This window comes from Pristiophorus japonicus, chromosome 21, assembly GCF_044704955.1.
Source record: "Pristiophorus japonicus isolate sPriJap1 chromosome 21, sPriJap1.hap1, whole genome shotgun sequence".
Taxonomy (NCBI): domain Eukaryota; kingdom Metazoa; phylum Chordata; class Chondrichthyes; family Pristiophoridae; genus Pristiophorus; species Pristiophorus japonicus.
Window position 1 is genome coordinate 39,632,749 of NC_091997.1, and position 26,225 is coordinate 39,658,973.

At 47.1% G+C, this 26,225-nt stretch overlaps 1 protein-coding gene across 4 annotated transcripts in view; it reads left to right on the top strand.

Moving 5' to 3' along the window:
* The first annotated feature begins 19,543 nt into the window (after positions 1 to 19,543).
* Positions 19,544 to 26,225, top strand: part of LOC139233964 (F-box/LRR-repeat protein 20) — a 177,421-nt gene continuing 170,739 nt past the window's right edge. The window contains exon 1 of one of the 4 annotated variants that reach the window (XM_070864674.1): positions 19,544 to 19,611. Coding sequence is in view for 1 of the 4 variants with exons in the window: in XM_070864669.1 (XP_070720770.1) it covers positions 19,746 to 19,775 (30 nt within the window). In the remaining 3 variants the exon portion in view is untranslated. The other 3 variants (XM_070864672.1, XM_070864669.1, XM_070864671.1) reach the window with 3 other exon arrangements.

Sequence of the window (26,225 nt, forward strand, 5' to 3'; positions counted from 1 at the left end):
GGATGCTATGAGACTGCAGAGTGACTTGGATAGGTTAGGTGAGTGGGCAAATGCATGGCAGATGAAGTATAATGTGGATAAATGTGAGGTTATCCACTTTGGTGGTAAAAACAGAGAGACAGACTATTATCTGAATGGTGACAGATTAGGAAAAGGGGCGGTGCAACGAGACTTGGGTGTCATGGTACATCAGTCATTGAAGGTCGGCATGCAGGTACAGCAGGCGGTTAAGAAAGCAAATGGCATGTTGGCCTTCATAGCGAGGGGATTTGAGTACAGGGGCAGGGAGGTGTTGCTACAGTTGTACAGGGCCTTGGTGAGGCCACACCTGGAGTATTGTGTACAGTTTTGGTCTCCTAACTTGAGGAAGGACATTCTTGCTATTGAGGGAGTGCAGCGAAGGTTCACCAGACTGATTCCCGGGATGGCGGGACTGACACATCAAGAAAGACAGGATCAACTGGGCTTGTATTCACTGGAGTTCAGAAGAATGAGAGGGGATCTCATCGAAACATTTAAAATTCTGATGGGTTTAGACAGGTTCGATGCAGGAAGAATGTTCCCAATGTTGGGGAAGTCCAGAACCAGGGGTCACAGTCTAAGGATAAGGGGTAAGCCATTTAGGACCGAGATGAGGAGAAACTTCTTCACCCAGAGAGTGGTGAACCTGTGGAATTCTCTACCACAGAAATTTGTTGAGGCCAATTCACTAAATATATTCAAAAAGGAGTTGATGTAGTCCTTACTACTAGGGGGATCAGGGGTATGGCGAGAAAGCAGGAATGGGGTACTGAAGTTGCATGTTCAGCCATGAACTCATTGAATGGCGGTGCAGGCTCGAAGGGCCAAATGGCCTACTCCTGCACCTATTTTCTATGTTTTTATCACCACTCACAGGCAGCTGTGATGAGAAGTGTTCCCAGACGTCCGTAATTAAAGGTTGTTATACCTTGCCATCCGTCTCCGTCTAATACGTCGAGGGCTGCTACGCGGGTTGGGATGAGCGTCAACCCTTTATATCAAAGGGCCCGCTCGTGGGAAGAGAAGCCTTCCCATTTTCCCCTTCAATTTGGCGCTGCGAGCAGGGTACAAGAACGTGCCGAACGGAACAATGATCCAGCTGTTGGGGTGAGTATGTTTAATTTACCACCTTCAAGTTAGAGCTGAGGCATTGTAAACCGGGAGGGAAGGACATCTGTACAAAGAACCATCTGTAGCAGGTCCAGGAGGGATGGAGACAGAGGACAGGGGCGATCTAGGGGTGGGAGGGGGTTAAAAGGCATACTCTGAGATGTGCGCGTGTAGGAAGCGCGGCAGTGCGAGGGTACGACGCAAGGGAAGACATATGGACGAGACCTATTGGCCCAAGCGGTACGAGCGCACGGCGTAGGGACGAGACATATTGACCTGGAAGCGTGGCATTACGAGTGTACGGCACCAAGGGGCGACATATAGACGACGTCCTGCATCCCAAACATGAATTAAAGGGCATGCCCAAGACCCCTACATCTTCCTCACAATAAGATGGGTAACCCGGCTAGTAAAAAGGCGAATAAAACCAATGAGGGAACAGGAACCCAGGCCAGCAAAAAAAAAAAGGAGGAAGAATGTAACTGGGGACCAAAAGGATCTCTACTAAATTTTCTGGGCAAAAAATACGCAATATTAATGGAAAAAATGAAACGGAAAGGGTGGCAGCCCACAGATATCCCCGATAGACAGAAAAAATGGTGGCATAGTCAGACCAAACACAAGGTTGAAATGACCCAAGTAATTATCCTTACCTGTAACCGGGAACAGGTAAAAGAAATAGATACCTACATTGAATTGATTCAGGAATTAAAATCTAAAATAACAGAATTAGAAAAAGCTGTAAACCCTACAGTGCGCATCAGCAACACCCGACCCAAAAATAAACCCCCCCCCAGTACCCCAAATATACCCCTCCCTGAAAGAGATACAGGCAGGGGAGCCCCAAGATAATAACGGGATCCAGGAAGGGCCCCCGGCATATGACAGGGCCTGTACGTACAGACTACCACCGTCCCTGTACACGGGCAGCAACCCGGTCACGTCACCATACAAGACGTTCCCCTCACCCTGCATGAGAGACAGACATTGCTAAAAGATTTACCCATCCCAAGCCAAATAGCAGAAATACAGAATTCTGCCAAAAGGTTGAGGAAATGTTCGATGCATATAATCTAACCCTAGGAGACGTACACCATCTGGTAAAGGTCAAAACCGGTAATGTAAACTGGCAAAGGGCTACCCAAGCCATGTAAAATGGCAACTGGATGACGATGGGAAACCCGATGCAAATGAAGGCACAGTGGATACTAGACCTCAAGCACGGGATGAGTGAATGTTGGGGACCGATAAGAACTAATTGGAGCAGGATATTAAAAGTAATCCAAAAACCGAACGAAACTGTAGGGGAATATGGAGAGCGGAAATGGCTCGAGAACAAGGACCACTCCGGTGCTAACAACCCCGATAAAGAGGACACGGCATTTTTAGAAATGTTTAAGGATGGACTGGGGGCAGTGCATCAAAAAATAATTAAGCTGGGATTCAAGATAGGAGATGATTATAATGAAATCTTAGAATGGGCACAAACATATAGGAATTAAAGGCCGAGCAAAAGTAAAAGGTGGCCAAGATAGTGGCGGCAGCATTAGTGACAGGGAAAAAAGGAAGATAGGGGAGATCTCTGCGCAGCCCCCTTAATGTGTTACACATGTCATCAGGACGGGCATTTTAGCAGAGATTGCCCGCAAAGGGAGGCTGAAAAAGGGGCGGATAGACCCAGGTGCCGTAATTGCAACAAACTTGGACACGTCACAAAAAGATGCTGGGCAGCGGGAGGGGCGGCAGGAAAGGGTCCGCAGCAAACCAGGAAACAGACAGGGACACCCATCACGCATGAGGAACTGATGGAAATTCTCCGACAAACAACACTTCCAGCCCCACCCCCTCCGGAGCCACCCTCCATTGAGGAGCTCATCAACTTACTTAAATTGGCCAGTACCCGCTCGGGGTTACCGGCCCCCGAGGGAAGGTTGGGACGGGTTACGCTAGATCCCTGTATGTTTATTAGTGCAGTGTTAGAGTGTTAGGGGCCAGCAGTGTAACATGCTAGTGGACACAGGAGCGTCGGTGTCCATAACTAATCGAGACCTCCCTCTTACAAGAACTATGGTTAATATTCAAAGGATAGGAGGAGGATCCAAAAAAGCGACATGAAGCGAAGTAGTACAATTAGAGATACAGGGAATAATGATACCCACCCAATTTTGGTGCTGCCCTAACCCGGAAGGCACCATACTAGGAATAGATACCCTGAGGGAAGTAGGGGCACTTATAGACCCCCAGCGTAATCAGATAACATGGGGAGAGAAACATCAGACCCAACAGAAGTTCGATTGTCCGGGACATCAGCAGCAGCGAGTAGCAAGGATTGTCCCAATACAGCCCGAGTGGGAAACGAAGGGCGTGTGGGGCAACATATGCCAACTATATCCGGCTCTGTGGGCACAGCACAAACAGGTTTGTGGGCTGGCCCGAGTTGACCTGGTCAAAATTCCCGGGCGGAACACAAGGCCCACAGACAATATCCTTTAAAACCCGAGGCTGAAGCAGCCGTCCATCAAATAGTGCAAGAATTAGAAGGACAAGGGGTGGTAAAGCTAGTAACCACTAATTCACCGGTGTGGCCGGTAAAGAAACCCGACGGAACCTACAGGTTCACTGTCGACTATACAGCCCTGAACAAGGTCACCCCAAGGGAACATCCTATTGTGGTGAGCCCATCCACTATTTTCAATGGCCTGAACCCAGAACATAAAATCTTTACTGTACTCGACATAGCGAACGGATTCTGGGCTATACCTTTGGATGAGGAGTCAGAGGAAGTTTGCCTTCACTGGAAAGGGGAAACAGTATAGCTGGACCAGGGTGCCGCAAGGATTTCACAATAGCCCGGGCATATTCCACCGGGCATTGTCAGGAATCCTGGAACCCCTGGATGTAGGAGAAGGAAGCACTATACTACAGTACATGGACAATATTCTTATCGCTTCAGGTACTGAGCAACAACACATGTTGGCCCTAACTACAGCATTAGGGGTTGAAGGCAAATCCTAGGAAAGCCCAGGTGGGAAAGGAGGAGGTTACTTACTTAGGATACGTAGTAGCCCAAGGGATGCCCGCAGATCGGAAGGAGGTTATTAGAACAATGCCTAGACCAGGAACGATAAAAGGGGTCCGACAGCTGTTGGGACTATTTAACTATTGCCGGAACTTTATTCTGGAGTATGCGGAGATGGTCCAACCGGTACAGGACCTAGTAAAAGGAGGAAGGCCCTCCCAGGAGCCCATCGACTGGGGTAGTCCCCAGGGGGCGGCATTTATACAACTGAAGCAAGCCCTTATGAGTGCACCCACCTTGGGATTGCCGGATCAGAATAAACCCTTCCACCTTTATATGTACCATAGTGAGACCCATTACAATGCGGTGGTAACACGGGGATAGGCAAAGACCCATAGCATACTATTCCACGGAACAAGGATCGGTGGCCGCAGGGCTGTCCCGATGTGTCGCAGTTCTCGATTGTGCAGCGTGGGTCGTGAGGGCCAGCGAGCCTATAGTGATGACTGGGCAGGTCATCCTACATACGCTACATACCCTTGCAGAATTACTTAACACAGGAAGGTTAAGAACCGTATCTGACGCACGGCGCGTCAATTGGGAAGCGATGCTCTTACCCCCAAACGGCGCCGTGACTATAATAAAGGCCAACGGGAATAATCCCACAGGATGGATAGTCACCGAAGGTAAAGAACACCAGTGTGGTCTCACGGGAAATGAGGGGGAAGGGAGTCACATTAGCGAAACCCTGCTTGAAAAGGCAGATATGGAGCTCTATGTGGATGGATTCTGTCGAGATGTAGATGGAACCCCATGAACAGGATGGGCAGTGGTGGACAACAATGGACAAGTCAGGAAAAGGGGACCCTTACAGGGAAACCTATCGGCTCAGGTAGCGGAATTGGTAGCCTTCACCGAAGCATTAAAACTAGCAACAGGGAAAAGGGTCAACATGTACACCGATAGCCATTACGCCTTCGGGGTGGTACATGATTATATGACTGATTGGAAGAGGCAGGGGTACGTGACATCGGGAAGGGGACCCATTAGGCACCAAGAGATATTTAAGGAATTGGTAGAAGCACCCCTCCTCCCTCAGGAGTGTGCAGTGATAAAAATTAAAGTGCATCTAAAGATCACGGACAGGCACCAGCAGGGAAGTGCCTGGGCAGTCGAAGCTGCCAACAGGCAACCGAATTAGATATGACTAGTAGCGCCCCGATTGGCTCATGTATTACCCAAACAGTGGAAGTAAATATACTCAAGATAAAGGGAGAATCCACCCCGCAAGAAGCAGAAGGGTGGAAACAGAACGGAGCTAAAAGGGGGGCGGATGGAATTTGGAGGAAAAATTACAACGTAGTGGCCCCGGAATGTATCCAACTGAACCCAGGTCACGATGTTGGTGGTGGAAAGGAATGGGTAGAGACATAGAAAACTACTGTAGGAAATGCATAACATGTGCTAAACACAACCCGGGAAAAAAGATAAAGGTCCGGCTGGGACACCAAATTCGCCCAAAGGGACCCTGGGAAGCCTTACAAATAGACTTTACTGGGCCACTGCCTAGTCAAAGGGGAAAAATGTACTGTCTGGTAATAATAGACCAATTTACAAAATGGGTAGAAGCCTTCGCCACTAGAAACTGCACCGCTGATACAGTAGCTAAGATCCTGGTCAGGGAAATAATACCCAGGTGGGGAATGCCACTACAGTTGGACTCAGACCAGGGTACACACTTTACGGGAAAAATCATGAAGCAAGCTTGCGCCCTGTTGGGGATTAAACAGAAATTCCACATCCCATACCACCCTGAGTCTTCCGGATTGGTAGAGCGAATGAATAGGACCTTAAAAACAGCATTGGCTAAGGCAATCGAGGAGACCGGACAGGAGAGGGTTGAGTTACTACCACGAATCCTAATGAAATTAAGAGCTACCCCTAACCGGACTACCAGACTGACCCCCTTTGAACTAATGACAGGAAGTGCCATGAGGCTGCCAGAAGTGCTGGTTACTGCAAGTGATGACATAGGGCCCTACAAGGATAAAATACGGAGGTTCCTGATGGAACTTTGTAAACAATCACATGAATTACGAGCACAAGCCAGAGACCAACAAATTATTAGGGATCTAGAAAGGGACACGAAGGAACAAAGGGTTCAGGTACCTCAAATAGGAAGCCGGGTCATGGTAAAGATAAATCCTGAAAGACCCGAATTCTCACCAAAATGAATTGGACCCCACCAGGTGATTATGGTTAGTGACACATGCGCTTGCATAGACATAGGAGGTGTTGGTAAATGGAAACACTGGACCTAGTTGAAATGATTTGGATCCTAACCAACCGGTGGCCACCGGAAAACGTTGTGTTTTACAGGATCCTATCCCTCCTTGGAGCTGGAACATCCACTGATGAAGAAAGTAACGGACCTCAAGGCCTTTATTATAAGACGTCGGAAAACGTCAGCTGTGATCCCGATTCAAAAACCCTAATGGTGGTAGTCGGCACAACGGTAGATTTAAATTGTAGCATTGGGAATTAAACTATAAGTCCATACCCGAACCTGATACAATGAATCCTCGAAGGCCCGGAATCCATTATCCTGAAATTTAATGTCAGAAAGGGAACAGAACAAAGTCGAACGAAAAGGGGAATACTGGAAACACTAGGCATGGGTGATGCGGCGTGGGTTGCGACGATGAATTCTATAGACCTGTATGCAATAGACGACCGGGTTAACACCTTAACGCAAATCTTAAGGGGTTTATTGGGGAGGGAAATAGATAGCCAAGCCCTAAAAGCGCAATTGGGAGATGGCACGGAAGGGCCCACACATTACAGGAACATGCCAAAACCATAAATTTGATCCACGCAATGGGGAACAACCTAAGTAAACGATTATAAGCTGAGATAGTTTGCTCCGGGTATGGGACCTGGATACTGAGTGAGGTACAACATAACCTGGAGCAACTCCAGAATGGGTACATACCAGATTGGATCCCAAAAGGCATATTTAATAATTGGACTCTAGACAAAAACATGAACAACACGTGCGAGGTACGGAAAAATAGTCACGCATGGGTGCCAAAATTTAGATGTATTACTGGACATGTGAATATGATAGGATTCGTGTTATCAATACCACAGTATAACGTAACAAAGGGAGACCCCTTATACCAAACCGACAATACTGGTGAAGTAAGAAACCGAACACGGTTGCGTTACTATCAACCCTCCAGACAGGTGATTAAAATTAACAATAGTACCAAGGGCATTGACATAACCGACTGCTATAAAAATAACTAAGTGGTTTTATGTCGAGGCATGCTAAGAATGACGGATGATGATTGCGGATTCCACCAAACAAACGGATGCATGCTGAGTATCACTCCTCTTCAACGCGATTCCGAAACAATCGCTGCTCCACAAGGGAATGGAGATTGGTGCGTGAGCACAGGAGCAGCCAAACTGATGATTAAGACCAGGGGAGGAATCATCCCCTGTGTCATCACCAACCCTAACTTCTGTTTCAGGCCCATGGGAAAAATAGACATAAATGGATTCAACATACATCCCGAGACAATGGAAATTCTCCACGGAACGGTCACGGATACCGTCCGAGAAGGGTACAAGGAGGCGGTATGGGAACCGCAAGGAAAACAGATACCCGCATTAAGTGAGGAACAATCACAATTGGTGCAAGGAAACCAAAACCAAAGATGACAGTGTATCCGGCTGATGGAAGAAATAGACAACCTGCAAAGAGACACTAACGCGATGCTGGCCGACCAGCCTTGATACTCAAAACTGTGGAACATTGGATTTAATATTCAGATCCACCCATGGATAAGGATTATATCACTGGTCCTGATGGTACATAAGAACATAAGAATTAGGAACAGGAGTAGGCCCTCGAGCCTGCTCCGCCATTCAACAAGATCATGGCTGATCTGGCCGTGGACTCAGCTCCACTCACCCGCCTGCTCCCCATAACCCTTAATTCCCTTATTGGTTAAAAATCTATCTATCTGTGATTTGAATACATTCAATGAGCTAGCCTCAACTGCTTCCTTGGGCAGAGAATTCCACAGATTCACAACCCTCTGGGAGAAGAAATTCCTTCTCAACTCGGTTTTAAATTGGCTCCCCCGTATTTTGAGGCTGTGCCCCCTAGTTCTAGTCTCCCCGACCAGTGGAAACAACCTCTCTGCCTCTATCTTGTCTATCCCTTTCATTATTTAAAATGTTTCTATAAGATCACCCCTCATCCTTCTGAACTCCAACGAGTAAAGACCCAGTCTACTCAATCTATCATCATAAGGTAACCCCCTTATCTCCGGAATCAGCCTAGTGAATCGTCTCTGTACCCCCTCCAAAACTAGTATATCCTTCCTTAAGTAAGGTGACCAAAACTGCACGCAGTACTCCAGGTGCGGCCTCACCAATACCCTATACAGTTGCAGCAGGACCTCCCTGCTTTTGTACTCCCTCTCTCTCGCAATGAAGGCCAACATTCCATTCGTCTTCCTGATTACCTGCTGCACCTGCAAACTAACTTTTTGGGATTACTCAAAAGAGTTTCATGCACAAGGACCCCCAGGTCCCTCTGCACCGCAGCATGTTGTAATTTCTCCCCATTCAAATAATAATCCCTTTTATTGTTTGTTTTTTTCCCCAAGGTGGATGACCTCACATTTTACGACATTGTATTCCATCTGTCAAACCTTAGCCCATTCGCTTAACCTATCTAAATCTCTTTGCAGCCTCTCTGTGTCCTCTACACAACCCGCTTTCCCAATAATCTTTGTGTCATCTGCAAATTTTGTTACACTACACTCTGACCCCTCTTCCAGGTCATCTATGTATATTATAAACAGTTGTGGTCCCAGCACCAATCCCTGTGGCACACCACTAACCACAAATTGCCAACCTGAAAAGGACCCCTTTATCCCGACTCTCTGCTTTCTGTTAGTTAGCCAATTCTCTATCCATGCTAATACATTTCCGCTGACTCCGCGTACCTTTAACTTCTGCAGTAACCTTTTGTGTGGCACCTTATAGATTGCCTTTAGGAAATCTAAATACACCACATCCATCGGTACACCTCTATCCACCATGCTCATTATATCCTCAAAGAATTCCAGTAAATTAGTTAAACATGATTTCCCCTTCATGAATCCATGTTGCGTCTGCTTGATTGCACTATTCCTATCTAGATGTCCTGCTATTTCTTCCTTAATGATAGCTTCAAGCATTTTCCCCACGACAGATGTTAAACTAACCTGCCTTTTGTCTGCCCCCTTTTTTAAACAGAGGCGTTACATTAGCTGCTTTCCAATCTGCTGGTACCTCCCCAGAGTCCAGAGAATTTTGGTAGATTATAACGAATGCATCTGCTATAACTTCCGCCATCTCTTTTCATACCCTGGGATGCATTTCATCAGGACCAGGGGACTTGTCTATCTTGAGTCCCATTAGCCTGTCCAGCACTACCCCCTAGTGATAGTGATTGTCTCAAGGTCCTCCCTTCCCACATTCCCGTGACCAGCAATTTTTGGCATGGTTTTTGTGTCTTCCATTGTGAAGACCGAAGCAAAATAATTGTTTAAGGTCTCAGCCATTTCCACACTTCCCATTATTAAATCCCCCTTCTCATCTTCTAAGGGACCAACATTTACTTTAGTCACTCTTTTCCGTTTTATATATCGGTAAAAGCTTTTACTATCTGTTTTTATGTTTTGCGCAAGTTTACTTTCGTAGTCTAGCTTTCCTTTCTTTATTGCTTTCTTAGTCATTCTTTGCTGTCGTTTAAAATGTTCCCAATCTTCTAGTTTCCCACTAACCTTGGCCATCTTATACGCATTGGTTTTTAATTTGATACTCTCCTTTATTTCCTTGGTTATCCACGGCTGGTTATCCCTTCTCTTACCGCCCTTCTTTTTCACTGGAATATATTTTTGTTGAGCACTATGAAAGAGCTCCTTAAAAGTTCTCCACTGTTCCTCAATTGTGCCACCGTTTAGTCCTTGTTTCCAGTCTACTTTAGCCAACTCTGCCCTCATCCCACTGTAGTCCCCTTTGTTTAAGCATAGTACGCTCGTTTGAGACACTACTTCCTCACCCTCAATCTGTATTACAAATTCAGCCATACTGTGATCACTCATTCCGAGAGGATATTTTACTTGGAGATCGTTTATTATTCCTGTCTCATTACACAGGACCAGTACTAAGATACCTCCTCAAGGCTACCCCGTGCGATTTGATTTGACCAATCGATATGTAGGTTAAAATCCCCCATGATTACTGCTGTTCCTTTTTCACATGCCTCCATTATTCCCTTGATTATTGTCCGTCCCGCCGTGAAGTTATTATTTGGGGGCCTATAAACTAGTGACTTTTTCTCCTTACTATCTCTAAACTCCACCCACAATGATTCAACATTTCGTTCATTGGAGCTGATATCGTCTCTCACAACTGCCCGATATCATCCTTTATTAACAAAGCTACCCCACCTCCTTTCCCTTCTTGTCTATCTTTCCGAATTGTCAGATACCCCTGTATGTTTAATTCCCAGTCTTGGCCACCCAGCAACCACGTTTCTGTAATGGCCACCAAATCATACCCATTTGTAATGATTTGTGCCGTCAACTCATTTACGTTATTTCGAATGCTGCGTGTGTTTAGGTAGAGTGTTTTAGTACTAGTTTTTAAACCATAATTTTTAGTTTTGACCCCTCCTGCAGCCCCTTTATATTCATACATATTGTCCCTTCCTATCACCTTGTGGTTTACACTTACCCCAGTGCTACTCTGCTCTGTTGCCTCCTGCCTTTTGCATTCTTTCTTGGGGTCCTGAGCTCTCACCCATTCTAACTAGCTCAGAGCCCTCTCCTGGGTTCCGAATACTCCTCGCATTGAGGCACCGAGCTTTCATGCTTGCCTTTTTATTACACTTTGACCCTTTAGAATTTTGCTGTACAGTAGCCCTTTTTGTTTTTTGCCTTGGGTTTCTCTGCCCTCCACTTTTACTCATCTCCTTCCTGTCTTTTGCTTCTGTCTCTTTTTTGTTTCCCTCTGTCTCCCTGCATTGGTTCCCATCCCCCTGCTATATTAGTTTAACTCCTCCCCAACAGCACTAGCAAACACTCCCCCTCGGACATCTGTTCCGGTCCTGCCTAGGTGCAGACCGTCCGGTTTGTACTGGTCCCACCTCCCCCAGAACCGGTTCCAATGCCCCAGGAATTTGAATCCCTCCCTGCTGCACCACTGCTCAAGCCACGTATTCATCTGAGCTATCCAGCGATTCCTACTCTGACTAGCATGTGGCACTGGTAGCAATCCCAAGATTACTACTTTTGAGGTCCTACTTTTTAATTTAGCTCCTAGCTCCTTAAATTTGTCTCGTAGGACCTCATCCTTTTTGTACCTATATCGTTGGTACCAATGTGCACCACGACAACTGGCTGTTCACGCTCCCTTTTCAGAATGTCCTGCACCCGCTCCGAGACATCCTTGACCCTTGCACCAGGGAGGCAACATACCATCCTGGAGTCTCGGTTGCAGAAACGCCTATCTGTTCCCCTTATAATTGAATCCCCTATCACTATCGCTCTCCCACGTTTTTTCCTGCCCTCCTGTGCAGCAGAGCCAGCCACAGTGCCATGAACTTGGCTGCTGCTGCCCTCCCCTGATGAGTCATCCCCTCAACAGTACTCAAAGCGGTGTATCTGTTTTGCAGGGGGATGACCGCAAGGGACCCCTGCACTACCTTCCTTGCACTGCTCTTACTGCTGGTCTTCGATTCCCTAGCTGGCTGTGGACCCTTCAGCTGCGGTAAGACCAACTCGCTGCACGTGCTACTCACGTCATTCTCAGTATCGTGGATGCTCCAGAGTGAATCCACCCTCAGCTCCAATTCCGCAACGTGGTCCGTCAGGAGCTGGAGGCGGATACACTTCTCGCACACGTAGTCCCTGAGTTCCCACATGGTACAGGAGGAGCATATCACGTGACCGAGCTCTCCTGCCACGACTTAACCCTTAGATACACTTAATTTGGCGACAACACTGTTAACAGATTACTTACTGATATAAAAAATATAAAGAAAAGCTACTCACCAATCACCAGTCAATCACTTACCCCTTTGGCTGTGACATCACCTTTTGATTTCTTTCTATTTCTTTTTTGCTTTTTCTCCCGGTAGGGTTAACCTGTGCATGAATTAAACAGGCCAAACGACACGCTAGGGCATGCACTATGATTAAGACAATAAGGGCGGAAAATTTAAACAGTCCTGCAGGAAGGACTTACCTTATATAGCCCTGCGGGAGAAGTCACAGGAGGTCCTGAAGTTTGGGAGATGGCCACCCAGGCGAACGGACATACCTGGAACTTGCCCACAGGGAGTAGTTTCCGGGGAATATGGCCTACTTGGCGTATAGCCAAGGGCCAAAGGGGGGAATTGTAAGAGAAAAGTGGAATTCGGGGAATAAGCGAAATACGGTTTAAAGTGCCGGCTTCTACATTGGCTCAGCAAAAGGGGCAGAAGGTCTGTGGCTGACCTTTTCTTCTAACATATTCCAGCACCAAGGACCCAGGGGCCTCTGATTCAACATTGATGTACCAAAATACCAGATAACATTAAGGTACGTCCAGTCCGACAAGATAAGACTCTGTGAAAAGACTCTAAACGGACTTTTAGGCATTATGTATGATCAGCAAATTCTAACCCAATGAGATCATCCCAGTTAAGGTCTAAATGTTGCCTTGAGATCTTGGTCTGTCAATCCAAAATATTACTAATAAGGTAACCCAATTAGAGATCGAGGGAGGTTGTACCGGGGGGCGAAGGGATCTATGAAATGTATAAATGATGTACAATTTTGCTATTCAGGAAACATCTCCACTCACAGGTGGCTGTGATGAGAAGTGTTCCCGGACGTCTGTAATTAAAAATTGTTATACCTTGCCATCCATCTCCATCTAATACTTCGAGGGCTGCTACGCGAATTGGGACGAGCGTCGACCCTTTATATCAAAGGGCCCGCTCATGGGAAGAGAAGCCTTCCCATTTTCCCCTTCAGAGCCAAAAGAGGAGATATTAGCAGAGATGATCAAAAGTTTGGTCAAAGAGGTAGGTGTCAAGGAGTGTCTTAAAGGAGGCCAGACAATGAAGTTTAGGGCGGGAATTTCAGAGCCTAGGGCCTAGAAGGCTGAAGGCACTGCTGCCAATGGTTGGGGTGAAAGAAGTGTGGGGAATTCGCAAGAGGCCAGAGTTGGAGGAATGCAGAGTTCTCAGAGGGTTGTAGCGCCAAAAGAGGTTACAGAGATAGGATGGGGCAAGGCTATGGAGAGGCATTGGATGTCAACTCAGACTGCACTCACCAGGACTGTCTGGAGTGGGATTATGAAACCTGGCAGCTTCTGACTCCGAGGCGGGAATGCTACCACACCTGTCTTCTCTTTACAGAGGGTGACTGGCTTGTCCACTTCCAGCATTTGTGATTTTTCATTCAGATTTTTTAGTGTTTGCAGGTTTAACTTACCTTACTGTTCTCTGTTTAAAAATGTTCAGTTCAAAGAAAAAAAAACTAGCTCCTGACCCTTTCACAGAAGTAGTACTGGGCCTGGGATACACGCTGAAAAAGTGAGACCTGAGCATCCCCAGAACTTAGCCAGTCAATAGAATCTTACAGCACAGAAGGAGACTGTTGGGCTCTTCACGCCTGTGCTGGCTCTTTGAAAGTGTTATGTGTGTAAACAATACCAATGTGTAAGACATGCCACCAGGGGGCGCACCTGTGAGAGACCCAAGGGTCACCTGCATGTCCTGGGCAAGCAGGTATAAAAGGCAATCTACCACGCTGCCTCCTCACTCTGGAGTTACAATAAAAAGACCAAGGTCACAACAATTTGAGCTTAAGATAAACAGTCTTGTGAAGTTATTCTAAATGTAACAATTGGCGACGAGTAACAGATCTCGAACTTTCACGCAGTTATGGCTGCCGTTGGTATTCTGGAGAGATTTGTTGAGGGTGATGATTGGGAAGCCTTTGTTGAGTGCTTGACCAGTACTTCGTGGCCAACGAGCTGGAAAAGGCAGAAACCGCGATAAAGCGCAGGGCGATTCTCCTCACCATGTGCGGGTTCACGATATGGCCTCATCAAAAATCTGCTAGCGCCGACGAAACCTATGGACAAGACATGAAGAGTTGTGCATGCTGGTTTGGGAACACCGCAAGCCGAAGGAGAGCACCTTGACGGCTTTTTTATGCACCACCGCTCCGAGGACCAGGACATGGCAAGCTATGTCGCCGACCTAAGATGCCTTGCGGGACGTGCATATTTGCTGGATTTTTGGGGTAAGTGTAGCGGGACATTTTTGTGCTTGGAATTGGCCACGAGGTCATTCTTCGCAAACTGCTGTCTGCCGAATCCCTAGATCTGAGCAAGGCCATCACGATAGCCCAGGCTTTTATGTTCACGAACGACAACACTAAACAGATATCATTGCAGCATCGGAACTCACCGGCAAGTACTGTGCATAAAATAACGCCTTCAGAAGGCAGAACTGTACATGGCAAGGCCTACACGCCCGCAGAGGCCAGACCTAGGATGACTCGGAGTCCGCCGTAGGGCGTGAATGTGAATCCATTAGCACTGTGTTGGTGCTGCGGGGATAATCATCGATTCAAGCACTACATGTGCAAGAGCTATGAAACAATGGGGCACCTCCAGTGAATGTGCAGACGTGCTGCGACTCACCACGTGGCAGAGCCGGCAGAAGATGACCAATCCGGCGCGGATCAGGCTGAACGAGTAAGAGAGGCAACTCAACCCGAGGCTGAAGAGGAAGTGTATGGGGTACACACCTTCACCACCAAAAGCCCTCCGATAATGTTAAAATCAAATTAAATGGCATTCTAGTTTCCATGGAATTGGACACGGGGGCGAGTTAGTCAATTATGAGTCAGAAGGCTTTTGAGAAACTGTGGGGCAACAAGGCACAAAGACCAAAACTAAGTCCGATCCACACCAAGCTGCGCACTTACACCAAAGAGCTCATACCAGTCATTGGCAGTGCAGCAGTGAAAGTATCGTACGATGGAGCTGTGCATGATTTACCACTATGGATTGTACCAGGCGATAGCCCAACGCTGTTCGGCAGAAGCTGGCAAGGAAAGATCCGATGGAACTGGGATGACATCAAAGCACTGTCTTCAGAGGATGACGCCTCGAGCGACCAAGTGCCAAATAAATTCCCGTCGTTATTCGAGCCAGGCATCGGTAACTTCACAGGCGCCAATGTCAGATCCATCTAGTCCCTGATGCACGACCCATTCATCACAAGGCCTGAGTGGTTCCATACATGATGCGAGAGAAAGTTGAGATCGAGCTGGGACAGAATCCAACGAGAGGGGATCATATAGCCAGTTGAGTTCAGTGAGTGGGCCAGTCCAATTGTTCCGGTGTTGAAGAGCGATGGGACGGTCAGAATCCATGGGGATTACAAGGTAACAATCAATCGTTACAGGACCAGTACCCACTACCCAAAGCGGATGACCTGTTTGTAACGCTAGCAGGGGGGAAGTCATTCACCAAGCTGGATTTAACCTTTGTTTACGTGACACAGGAGCTGTCTGAACCTTCAAAAAAATTGTTGTGCATCAACATGCACAGAGGACTGTTCATATACCACAGATGCCCCTTTGGGATTCGTTCGGCGGCGGTCATCTTCCAGAGGAACATGGAGAGTCTTCTGAAATTGGTTCCGCGCACCATGGTGTTCCAGGACGACATCTTGATCATTGGCCGCAACACCACTGAACACTTGCACAACCTGGAAGAGGCTCTCAAGCGACTGGACAGAGTGGGACTCTGGTTGAAACGCTCCAAGTGTGTTTTCCTGGCGCCAGAGGTCGAATTTCTGGGGAGAAAGATTGTAGCGGACGCCTCAGACCCACGGATTCCAAGACGGAGGCCATCAAGAATGCACCCAGACCACAGAATGTGACGGAGCTGCGTTCGTTCCTGGGACTCCTCAACTATTTTGGTAACTTTCTACCGGGGTTGAGCACTTTGCTGGAACCATTGCATTTATTGCTACACAAGGGTGACGATTGGGTTTGGGGTAAAGCTCAAGAGACAGCCTTTAACACCAGAAACCTGCTATGTTCCATCAAGTTACTTGTATTGTATGACCCGTGTAAACGTTTAGTACTAGCTTGTGATGCACCTTTGTACGGGGTCGGTTGTGTGTTATAGCAAGCCAATGGGTCAGGCAAACTGTAACCGGTTGCATATGCGTCGAGAAGCTTACCTAAGGTTGAAAGAGCCAACAGTATGGTTGAAAAAGAACAATTAGTATGCGAATACGGGGTTAAGAAAATGCACCAATACCTATTTGGACTCCGGTTCGAGCTCGAAACCGACCAAAAACCGCTCATTTCATTGTGCTCAGAAAGCAATCGTCCAGCATCCAAAGATGGGCACTAACGTTATCGCATATGGTTATGTAATCCGCCACAGACCAGGCACGGAGAACTGTGCGAATGCCCTCAGTTGGCTACCATTGCCCACCACCGGGGTGGAAATGGCGCAATCCGCAGACTTGCTTCTGGTAATGGATGCTTTTGAGAGCAAAGGGTCACCCGTCACGACTCGTCAGATCAGGACCTGGACTAGCCAGGACCCGGTGCTATCACTAGTTAAAAAGCTGTGTTCTCAACCGGAGCTGGTCAGCGGTCCCAGGGGAAATGCAAGACGAAATTAAGCCGTTCCACTGACGCAAGGACAAAATGCCCATCCATTCGGACTTCCTCCTATGGGGGAAATCGTGTAATTTTGCCAAAAATAGGCAGGGAAACATTTATACGCGACCTTCACAATACCCATCCAGGCATTGACGAAGGCTAGGTCGCTCACAGTTGAGCAATGCACCAAGGGAGGCCCCACTGAGTCTGTGGCCATGGCCCTCCAAACCGTGGTCAAGGGTCCACGTAGATTTCGCTGGCCCCTTTCTAGGAAAGATGTTCCTAGAGGCAGTGGATGCTTACTCTAAATAGATTGAATATATAATAATGTCGTCATGTACGTCCACTGCCACCATTGAAAGCCTCCGGAGCATGTTCGCCACTCATGGTTTGCCCGACGTCCTTGTTAGTGACAATGGACCATGCTTCACCAGCTCAGAATTCAACAAGTTCATGACCCGCAATGGCATCAAGTATGTCAGGTCTGCGCTGTTTAAGCCCGCATCCAATGGTCAAGCAGAACGGGCAGTCCAAACCATCAAGCAGAGCTTGAAACGTGTGATGACGGTTCCCTGCAGACCCGGCTATCTCGGATTCTGCTCAGCTGCCGCACGCGACCCCACTCGCTTACCGGGGTTCTCCCTGCAGAATTGCAAATGAAGAGAGCACTCAAAACCAAGGCTCTTCTTAGTCCATCTGCATCTCAATGATCATGTAGAAACCCGGTGCCACTGGCATAACATGTACCACGATCGTGCGGCTGTATCGCGTGACATTGAGGCTAATGGCCCTGTGTTTGTTCTTAATTATGGTTATGGGTTGCTGGCACTGTTAGCCAAGGAGGGGAATAGAGTGTTTGTTGTCAAACTTTTGAATGGACAAACGTGCAGAAAGCACTTGGATCAGACCAAACTACGGTTCACTGACAACTAAGAACAGTTTGAAGAGGACATTACCATCATTGATCCACCCACACACACCCAACCAGCAGTCGACCTCGCGGTCAACCACGAGGATGAACCCACAATGCACGACAGTCCGATCAGACCAGCCACATGCAGTGCAGCAATGATCCAATCAACTTACCCATGTCAGGACTTCAACTCAGGCGATCAACCCGGGAACGCAGAGCCCTGGATCGCCTCAACTTGTAAATAACTTGTACATAAGACTTTGGGGGGGGGGGGGGGGCGGGGAGAATGATGTTATGTATGTAAACATTACCAATCTGTAAGACTTGCCACCAGGGGGCGCAGCTGTGAGAGACCCAAGGGTCACCTGTACACCCTGGGCAAGCAGGTATAAAAGGCAGTCTACCACGCTGCCTCCTCACTCTGGAGTTACAATAAAGAGACCGAGATCAAACAGTTTGAGCTTAAGATATACAGTCTTGTGGAGTTATTCTAAATGTAACAGAAAGAGCTGTCCAATTTAATTCCACACCCCAGCTTTTCCCCCGTAACCCTGAAAATTAGTCCTCTCAAGTACACGATGGCATTCATTGCTCAGTGGGTAGCACTCTTGTCTCTGAGTCAGAAGGTTGTGGGTTCAAGTCCCACTCCAGAGACTTGAGCTAGACTGACACTCCAGGGCAGTACTGAGGGAGCTGCACTGTCGGAGATGCCATCTTCCGGATAAGACGTTAAACCAAGACCCCATTCAGTTGGCCGTAAAATATCCCGTGGCACTATTTTGAAGAGCAAAGGAGTTATCCCCATTGTCCTGGTCAATATTTATCCCTCAATCAACATCACCAAAACAGATTGCTGTTTGTGGGAGCTTGCTGTGTGCTGCTTTGGCTGCTGTGTTTCCCAAAGCTACAATGGTGATTAGAAACATAGAAAATAGGTGCAGGAGTAGGCCATTCGGCCCTTCAAGCCTGCACCACCATTCAACAAGAGCGTTGCTGATCATTCACCTCAGTACCCCTTTCCTGCTTTCTCTCCATACCCCTTTCTCCCTTTACCCGTAAGGGTCATATCTAACTCCCTCTTGAATCCAACGAACTGGACTCAACAACTCTCTGCGGTAGAGAATTCCACAGGTTAACCACTTTCTGAGTGAAGAAGTTTCTCCTCATCTCGGTCCTAAATGACTTACATCTTATCCTTACACTTCAAAGGTACTTCATTGGCTGTTAAGCACTTTAGGACATTCTGAGGTTGTGAAAGGCGCTATATAAATGCAAGTCTTCCTTTCTAAGTCCAATTATTTATTTAGAAGAGGGAAAAGAATGGAGATGGAAATAATTGCTTACAAAGAAATGGGGTGACTGGCTGTGTTGATGAATGGGTATCTAGGTTCAAGCCAACAGGGCACCTTATTTTGTGATTGTTACCCAGCCTCTCAGTGGCAGGGGGCGGGACTGGAATGTTAAAGACCGCCGGCGCCACGCTTGTTTTTCCCGCAAAAATGACGTCAGAGGTGTAGGACCCGCCCCTCCCTGGCCGGCTCCGTAAGCGCTCGTCTGATTGGACGAGCCAATCAGCTGGTGGCCTAAGGCGGAAGCCGGAGTTTTTGCAATTACTTATTTTTCGAGAAGGGTGGGGGAAATCTCAATCAGGACGGTGGAGCAACATTTAATAAAAGCGAAGGAGCAGGGAGGCGCTGGGGCGGGTTTGGGACGGGCAGCTTTAAAAAAAAATTGCCAGCTGTGGTGAGCCGGGTTCGAGCGCGCGGTCCAATCAGGTGCGAGGATGTTGGCAGGTGGGTGGAGAGTCCTGTGTGTTTTTGTTTTAATGTTTTTGTTGAAAAGTTGAAGGGAAGAAGAAGGGGAAAAGAAATTATTTTCTGCCCGGGGGGAAGCGACCGGCGGCGGCGGGGCCGGAGCCAGCGGCAGGATGAATGGAGTCACCAAGAGCAGGTTCGAGGTGAGTGGCTGAGTGAGGGGAGGGGGGTGTAGGAGTTGAGGCTTCAGTCTGCCTCTGCCCCCCGCTAGGCCCCCCCTAGCACCCAGCGCCCTCTCCCCTCTCTCTCTGTTATTGTCTCCCAGCTGACTGTGAGGCCGGCCAGGCCTCGGCACCAACCACATCCCTCGCAACAGCATGCACTTTCCCCCCCTCTCCGCAATCCACCTTGCTTTCCGAAGAAATTGCCCAGATGCAAAAAAAACCCCGATGTATATATTTCAACAACAACAAAAAAAATTCCTCCTGTGAAGCAGGGAATTTATTCCTTTGTGTGATGTGCAACAGCTGATAAATGTGCTGTCGCCCTAGAGTTACACTTTGTGTGTTTTTCTTTGGTGTCTATTTTCCGGCTATATAAAATGAAAGATGCTTTAAAAATTTTTTTTAATACTTTAAAAAAAAAAATCTATTTTATTTTTTGGCTTCAGATTCATTTATTTCAAGTAATTAATCAGCTTTATGTTTTTTTTTTAACGCTTTGTGTTCCTATATTTCTGCTGATACGAATTTGGAATGCAATATGTTTTTTAAAACTTTCTTGTCTTCTGTAACTTAATAAATTAATAAAGACTTTATTTTAATGGTGGGTCTTTTTTTATATTAAAAATATTCCCACCAAGTTACTAAGTTTAGGATCACAGCTCCAAACAAGTCGTTTTACTGATCTATGAAAGATACTCATGTGGCAATTTAAAACTATAATTGCTATTCATATTTAGATGGCTCTTTAATTGTAATAAAGAATAAAATGCTTGAGTTTAACTTTTTTTTGGGGGGGGGGGAATATTGGCTTGATGAGCAATTGATTAATTGTGGTAATTTTAGACTGTATTTACAACTGTGATTTTGGTATTTTTTGGAGTGTATAATAGGATACCAACAACTGCACTGTGTAAGGAACAGTGTTTTTTCGACAGGGCAAAAGCAGCTTTAATAAGTGTGTACATGTAAAATAATAGCTGAGTTACCCTGGGTTGTATTGGTTGTAGTACATATCTATGGCTGTTCAGACTGATGGGAACACGGTTTCGCCAAATTGCGATTCCAGAAACCCAAGGTTTGCCACAGCCAGCTCTTTAATTTAGCATGTATTGTCAATTCCATCCAGATATCATCAACTTGTGTCTGTTTTTCTATGTTTTGAATTTTCTTAAACCTTTGCTGATCTTGTAGTCAATGTTTCATTTTGTGTTATGAAATTACGTGCTTCCCCAAATAGATAAAGAGTTAAATAAGAAAAATAATGATCATACAAATATGCAAACGTTGGACTGGAAAAGACTGGCTAGTCCACCAAGCCTATCCCAAACAAGTTGTAACACAACAAAGCATCATGATGTGTTATGGAACTGTGAGAAGTGGACATCCTTTATTATATGTAGAATTCAATAGTGTAAATAATTATAAAGCAGGGTTGCAAAACTGTAATAGTTGAGATTTTCGCACTCAGGAAGGTGAAGCTACAGTAATTTGAAAGCTATCTGAATCCAGTTACTTGATAGTGGTGGTTGTGTTGTGTAGTTGTGTGAGAGCTTGCACGGTGTTCCAAGTACTCTTAAATAGAAGGAAGTTAGATATGTTTCTGCAAAGAGAAAGGATTAAAGGATACGGTGAGTTAATCTGTCTAAGTAGAACCGGCTTGCTAGGCCGAAAGCTTATTGTTCCCAAAACAAATTGTTGTATCACATACAGTGGTCGAACAGGAGTTACCATGGGAGTCTTGAGCATATTATTTCATGTGACAGGAAGAGCCAGTGATACAGGAAAAAGCTTTTCTGATGATACCAGGCTTTTACACTTGTTTTGAATATTGTTTGTTATTGCACTGTCTGTTAAGAAATAGTAGTTCATTAAAAGGGGAAGGGAAAGAACAGTATTGGATGAAACGATACATTTTGCAGACTAACTGAGGGCCAATGGAAATTGCAACATGTGTGGTTTTTGCGTACGAGTGTTGGGCAACAGTGGAACATGAACCACAACCACAGGGATTTAAATTGAACACTGCGACTACACAACTGCCGGACTTGTTGGTAATTTATATATTGTTATAGTTTTTGACAGAATTACTACCACCAGGAATTTGTTCCCTGCTGCTCCACTCTTCCTCCACCCTGCTCTGAAAAATGTCTTCAAGCGGAGTAGTTGCCCAGGCAGGGTGTGGTACATTTTTGGGAGTGAGCTCTCTTGGAGATGTAGGTGGGGTGATTCCATAATTCTGAAGGTCTGTATTTTTTTTCTTCTCAAAATTAGATTAACTAACAATTATAACTAAGAAGCTTCTCTTCCCTTCCTACACCCAAGTCAGAATTAAAGCAACATCTGATGCATCTCTGGCCCAATTCCCAGTCTGTGTTGAATTATCTGAACTTTGCTGCAGCAGCAATAGGGATAGGAGGGGTAATAATCAGCCAGGGTCCCCAGTTTGGTGTGTGTGTGTAAAATTGGAGCATAGAAAAAGCTGTGTTCTAAAAGCTGCTTTTAATGTTCCAAAAAAAAAGCAGAATGACTTTTTTTATGGGCAGGGATCTCTTTGACTATAAATTTGCCATGTTCCTGATTGATTGGACAGGAATAGTTTGTTAACCAAAAATAAACCCAAGTTTTTCCACCAGACTGTTAACACTGTGCATCAGACCTCATACTGCTGGGCTGGTTTAGAGAGGAATGTGTGCCTGTGCTTATCGAATGCTGTAGATGGTTGGTGCAATGTCAGCATTGGTTGCTGTTCATCATTCTTCCTGTGCTTGCTTGCTCTCCTTTATCCACTTTATTTCCCTCCATCCTTTCAAATTTGCTGCATTTTCACAACTGCTGATTTGAGCTATGCATTTTGTTTTAACCTCCTCAAATGAGATAGAATGAGAGAAAGAAGAATTTAGGTTTGCCCCTTTCACATTTTTTTTCCAGAGAAATGTCATATTGGAATGGCTACAGTGAATGTTTAATTTCTTGGTCCATGTTGGCACTTGTTTGTAATGACTGCATGTTAATACATCAGTGGTGATGTGGATATACCAGGTATCATGCATGAAATCTCTCTCTTTTTTTTCCCCCCTGGAGGCTGTCTAGTAAATCCATCTAAAATGTTTTGACTTTTGATACATTATCCAGTGTTTTGGAATTTTCTCTAGACAAATACTTTGATGTTTATGCTAGTTCATGATGTAGAACAATGCAGTATAGCATTAACACGCACTAAACATGCTCCTTGTTGGTTCAGTGAATATCTGGGCCGTACCGACCAGGTCACCTGGCTTTTGGCCAGCAAGAACTGGAGTCACTCGAAGCCTGCTAGCCAGCCAGTGTCCGAACCACCAGAAGCTGCCCACCCACGAGGAGCAGCCAGCTACCACCAGCGTCATGCGACCAGCAGCCAGCCACTCAAGCCCACTCGGGAGCAGGGAGCCACTTCAAAGCGCATGGCCATAACAGCCAGCTGCTGAAAGCCAGTCTGCAGTGAGTTGAGATTTCGCAGCCAGCCACCTCCAGCAGAATGAGCCCTGGGGGGGTTAGGTGGGGTGGCAGGGGGTGTGAAGAGGAGCAGGTTACAGCTGCCCAGAAGATTCAGAATTGGGTTTGCGAGTGGTGAAGAAGAGTACTGCTCAGGATGGAGGAGGACCAACAACAACTTGACTCTGGAATTCCTCACACCTGTGGCCTGCCTATTCCCACCATCCACACATGCAAGGAGAGGGGGAGAAGTCATTCAGGAGTGGCAATGTGCCCTTATTCTTCCTAACCTGCACATCATTGTGCTACACATTGTGGCATATTTACCCATTCAGCCATGGGAAGAGTGTGATGCTGGGGAAAGAACTAAGAGGTTGCCATTCTAAATTTTCACCCCTCCTGAAGGTGCTGCCTTCTGGGGTGCAGTTCCATGGGTGAAGGCAGCCCTGAAGTACTTTATCCAGGTGGCTATTCGCAATGTGGGATGTTGCAGAGTGTCGGCGGGCAGTGCAGTCTCCGAGAGCACTATAGTCCAGCCTGATCCTATTCTTGTTTGCCATTCATGTTTCCAGCAGGCTTCATGCATTGCATTCTGAGTAGGAGCGGGACTCCTGATTGATTTCTTTTTCTCTCCTCTTCCATCTTCCAAGCCATGGGGCATTGAGGCTAATTGTAAAACCCCATCAGCTGCCCTGGTGGCGATCAGAGAGCTCGGCATAGACTGGGAATCAAACTTGGCACTCGCTGCTTTGTGTAGCTGCAGTGTCCTTATCCACTGATCCATTGCACCGTCTACCCACAGCTTCCATCTCTTTTTTTTCCCCCCTCCCCACCCCAAAAAAAAACATACTGCCCCTTATTTTAGACAGAACATACTATATTAGTGCAAATAGGATGGAAAAAAAATTATCCAGTATCTCCCCTGTGTCTCTGGGGGTACCCAAGTGCTTTTAAAGTCCGGGGGTTTTGCGGGATTGGCTTGTCTGATGCCTCAAGTTCTGTACTTTGATTTCTAATATCAAAGAAGATTTAATGATTGGAAAGGACAGCAACACCAGTAGCACGTGCGGAATGTTCTGATAACCAGATGCAGCGCTGAGGGAAGTTTGGGCGTTAAAGGGACGAGCTTCAGCGGTCTTTTCTCCTCCTTAACTTTGGTTCTGTAACTTGCTGTAGAGGTTGCGAGCAGTGCATCCCAGAGTCGCCTGGCTTATTTTGGGCGAACTGTTGCTTTTGGTTTGTCATCTGCCTCTCGTCTTAGCATCCAATCACATGGTGAGCTCTGAATAATCTATTGTTCAGCTGTCTTGGAATGGGGTGTGTGGAGGACGAGAGGAATTTAGAGACAACTTGAGAACTGCTGGAAGCTTTTTGATTTTATCCCCACTAAAACCGGCCCAGTGCCTACTTATCAGTGGCAGGAAGGTACATGTTGGTGCATGTAGTAGCTAATTGGTCTTTTAAAAAATTTATGCTTATTCACAGCTCCCTGCTGGCCACAGATTACATAGCGTGCACCATATAAATGTCAGTCCCAGGGGGCAGGGAAGAGAGTGAGCTAATGTAATAGTCATTTTTATAAATGGTTATTTAGCAGCTTGACTGGTAAAATGCCACAACATTTTTTTCCAAAATTCTTTTTGTGGAGTGGAGTGGCCTATAATTAAAATGAGGTCTAAGGTATAACTGACTGTGGACGTCAGTCTCTGAAGAATGGTGAAATATTCCGAGTGGAGCATTTGACAGAATGATCAGTGACAGCAGTGTCATTCCCATAGGGAGAAAAAGGCTACAGCAATGCTTGTGTGTTTTATGTGTCATTAGTTCTGATCAGTAGCACACAATCTCCGAAGCTGATTATGCAACTGAATGATTGTGTTGTTCTGATTCCCACTGGGTGTCTGCCATCATGTTCTCAACCCCCCCCTCCCCTCCCCCTGTCTGGCTCTCTTTTCCCCCCCCCCTCTCTGTCTGGCTCCCCCACATCTGTCTGGCTCTCTCTCTTCCCTCCTCCCCCCCCCCCCTTCTCTGTCTGGCTCTCTCTCTTCCCTCCCCCCCCCCCCACCTTCTCTGTCTGGCTCCCCCCCTCTTCTGTCTGGCTCTTCCCCCCCCCCCCCCCCCCGTCTGACTCCTCTCTCTCTCTCTCTCTCTCCCCCTCTCTCTCTCTCTCTCTCTCCCCTCTCTCTCTCTCTCCCCCCTCTCTCTCTCTCTCTCTCTCTCTCTCTCTCTCTCTCTTTCTTTCTCTCTCTCTCTCATCTCTCTCTCTCTCTCAATCCTCCCCTCTTTATTTCTCTCTCCTCCCCTCTTTCTTCTTCTCTCTCCCCCTCTCCCTCTCCCCTCTCTCTCTCTTCCCCCCCTCTCTCTCTTCCCCCTCTCTCTCTTCCCCCCCCTCTCTCTCTTCCCCCCCCTCTCTCTCTTCCCCCCCCTCTCTCTCCCCCCCCTCTCTCTCTTCCCCCCCTCTCTCTCTTCCCCCCCCTCTCTCTCTTCCCCCCCCTCTCTCTCTTCCCCCCCCTCTCTCTCTTCCCCCCCTCTCTCTCTTCCCCCCCTCTCTCTCTTCCCCCCCTCTCTCTCTTCCCCCCCTCTCTCTCTTCCCCCCTTCTCTCTCTTCCCCCCCTCTCTCTCTTCCCCCCCCTCTCTCTCTTCCCCCCCTCTCTCTCTTCCCCCCCTCTCTCTCTTCCCCCCCTCTCTCTCTTCCCCCCCTCTCTCTCTTCCCCCCCCTCTCTCTCTTCCCCCCCTCTCTCTCTTCCCCCCCTCTCTCTCTTCCCCCCCTCTCTCTCTTCCCCCCCCTCTCTCTCTTCCCCCCCTCTCTCTCTTCCCCCCCTCTCTCTCTTCTTCCCCCCCTCTCTCTCTTCCCCCCCCTCTCTCTCTTCCCCCCCCCTCTCTCTCTTCCCCCCCCCTCTCTCTCTTCCCCCCCCTCTCTCTCTTCCCCCCCCTCTCTCTCTTCCCCCCCTCTCCCTC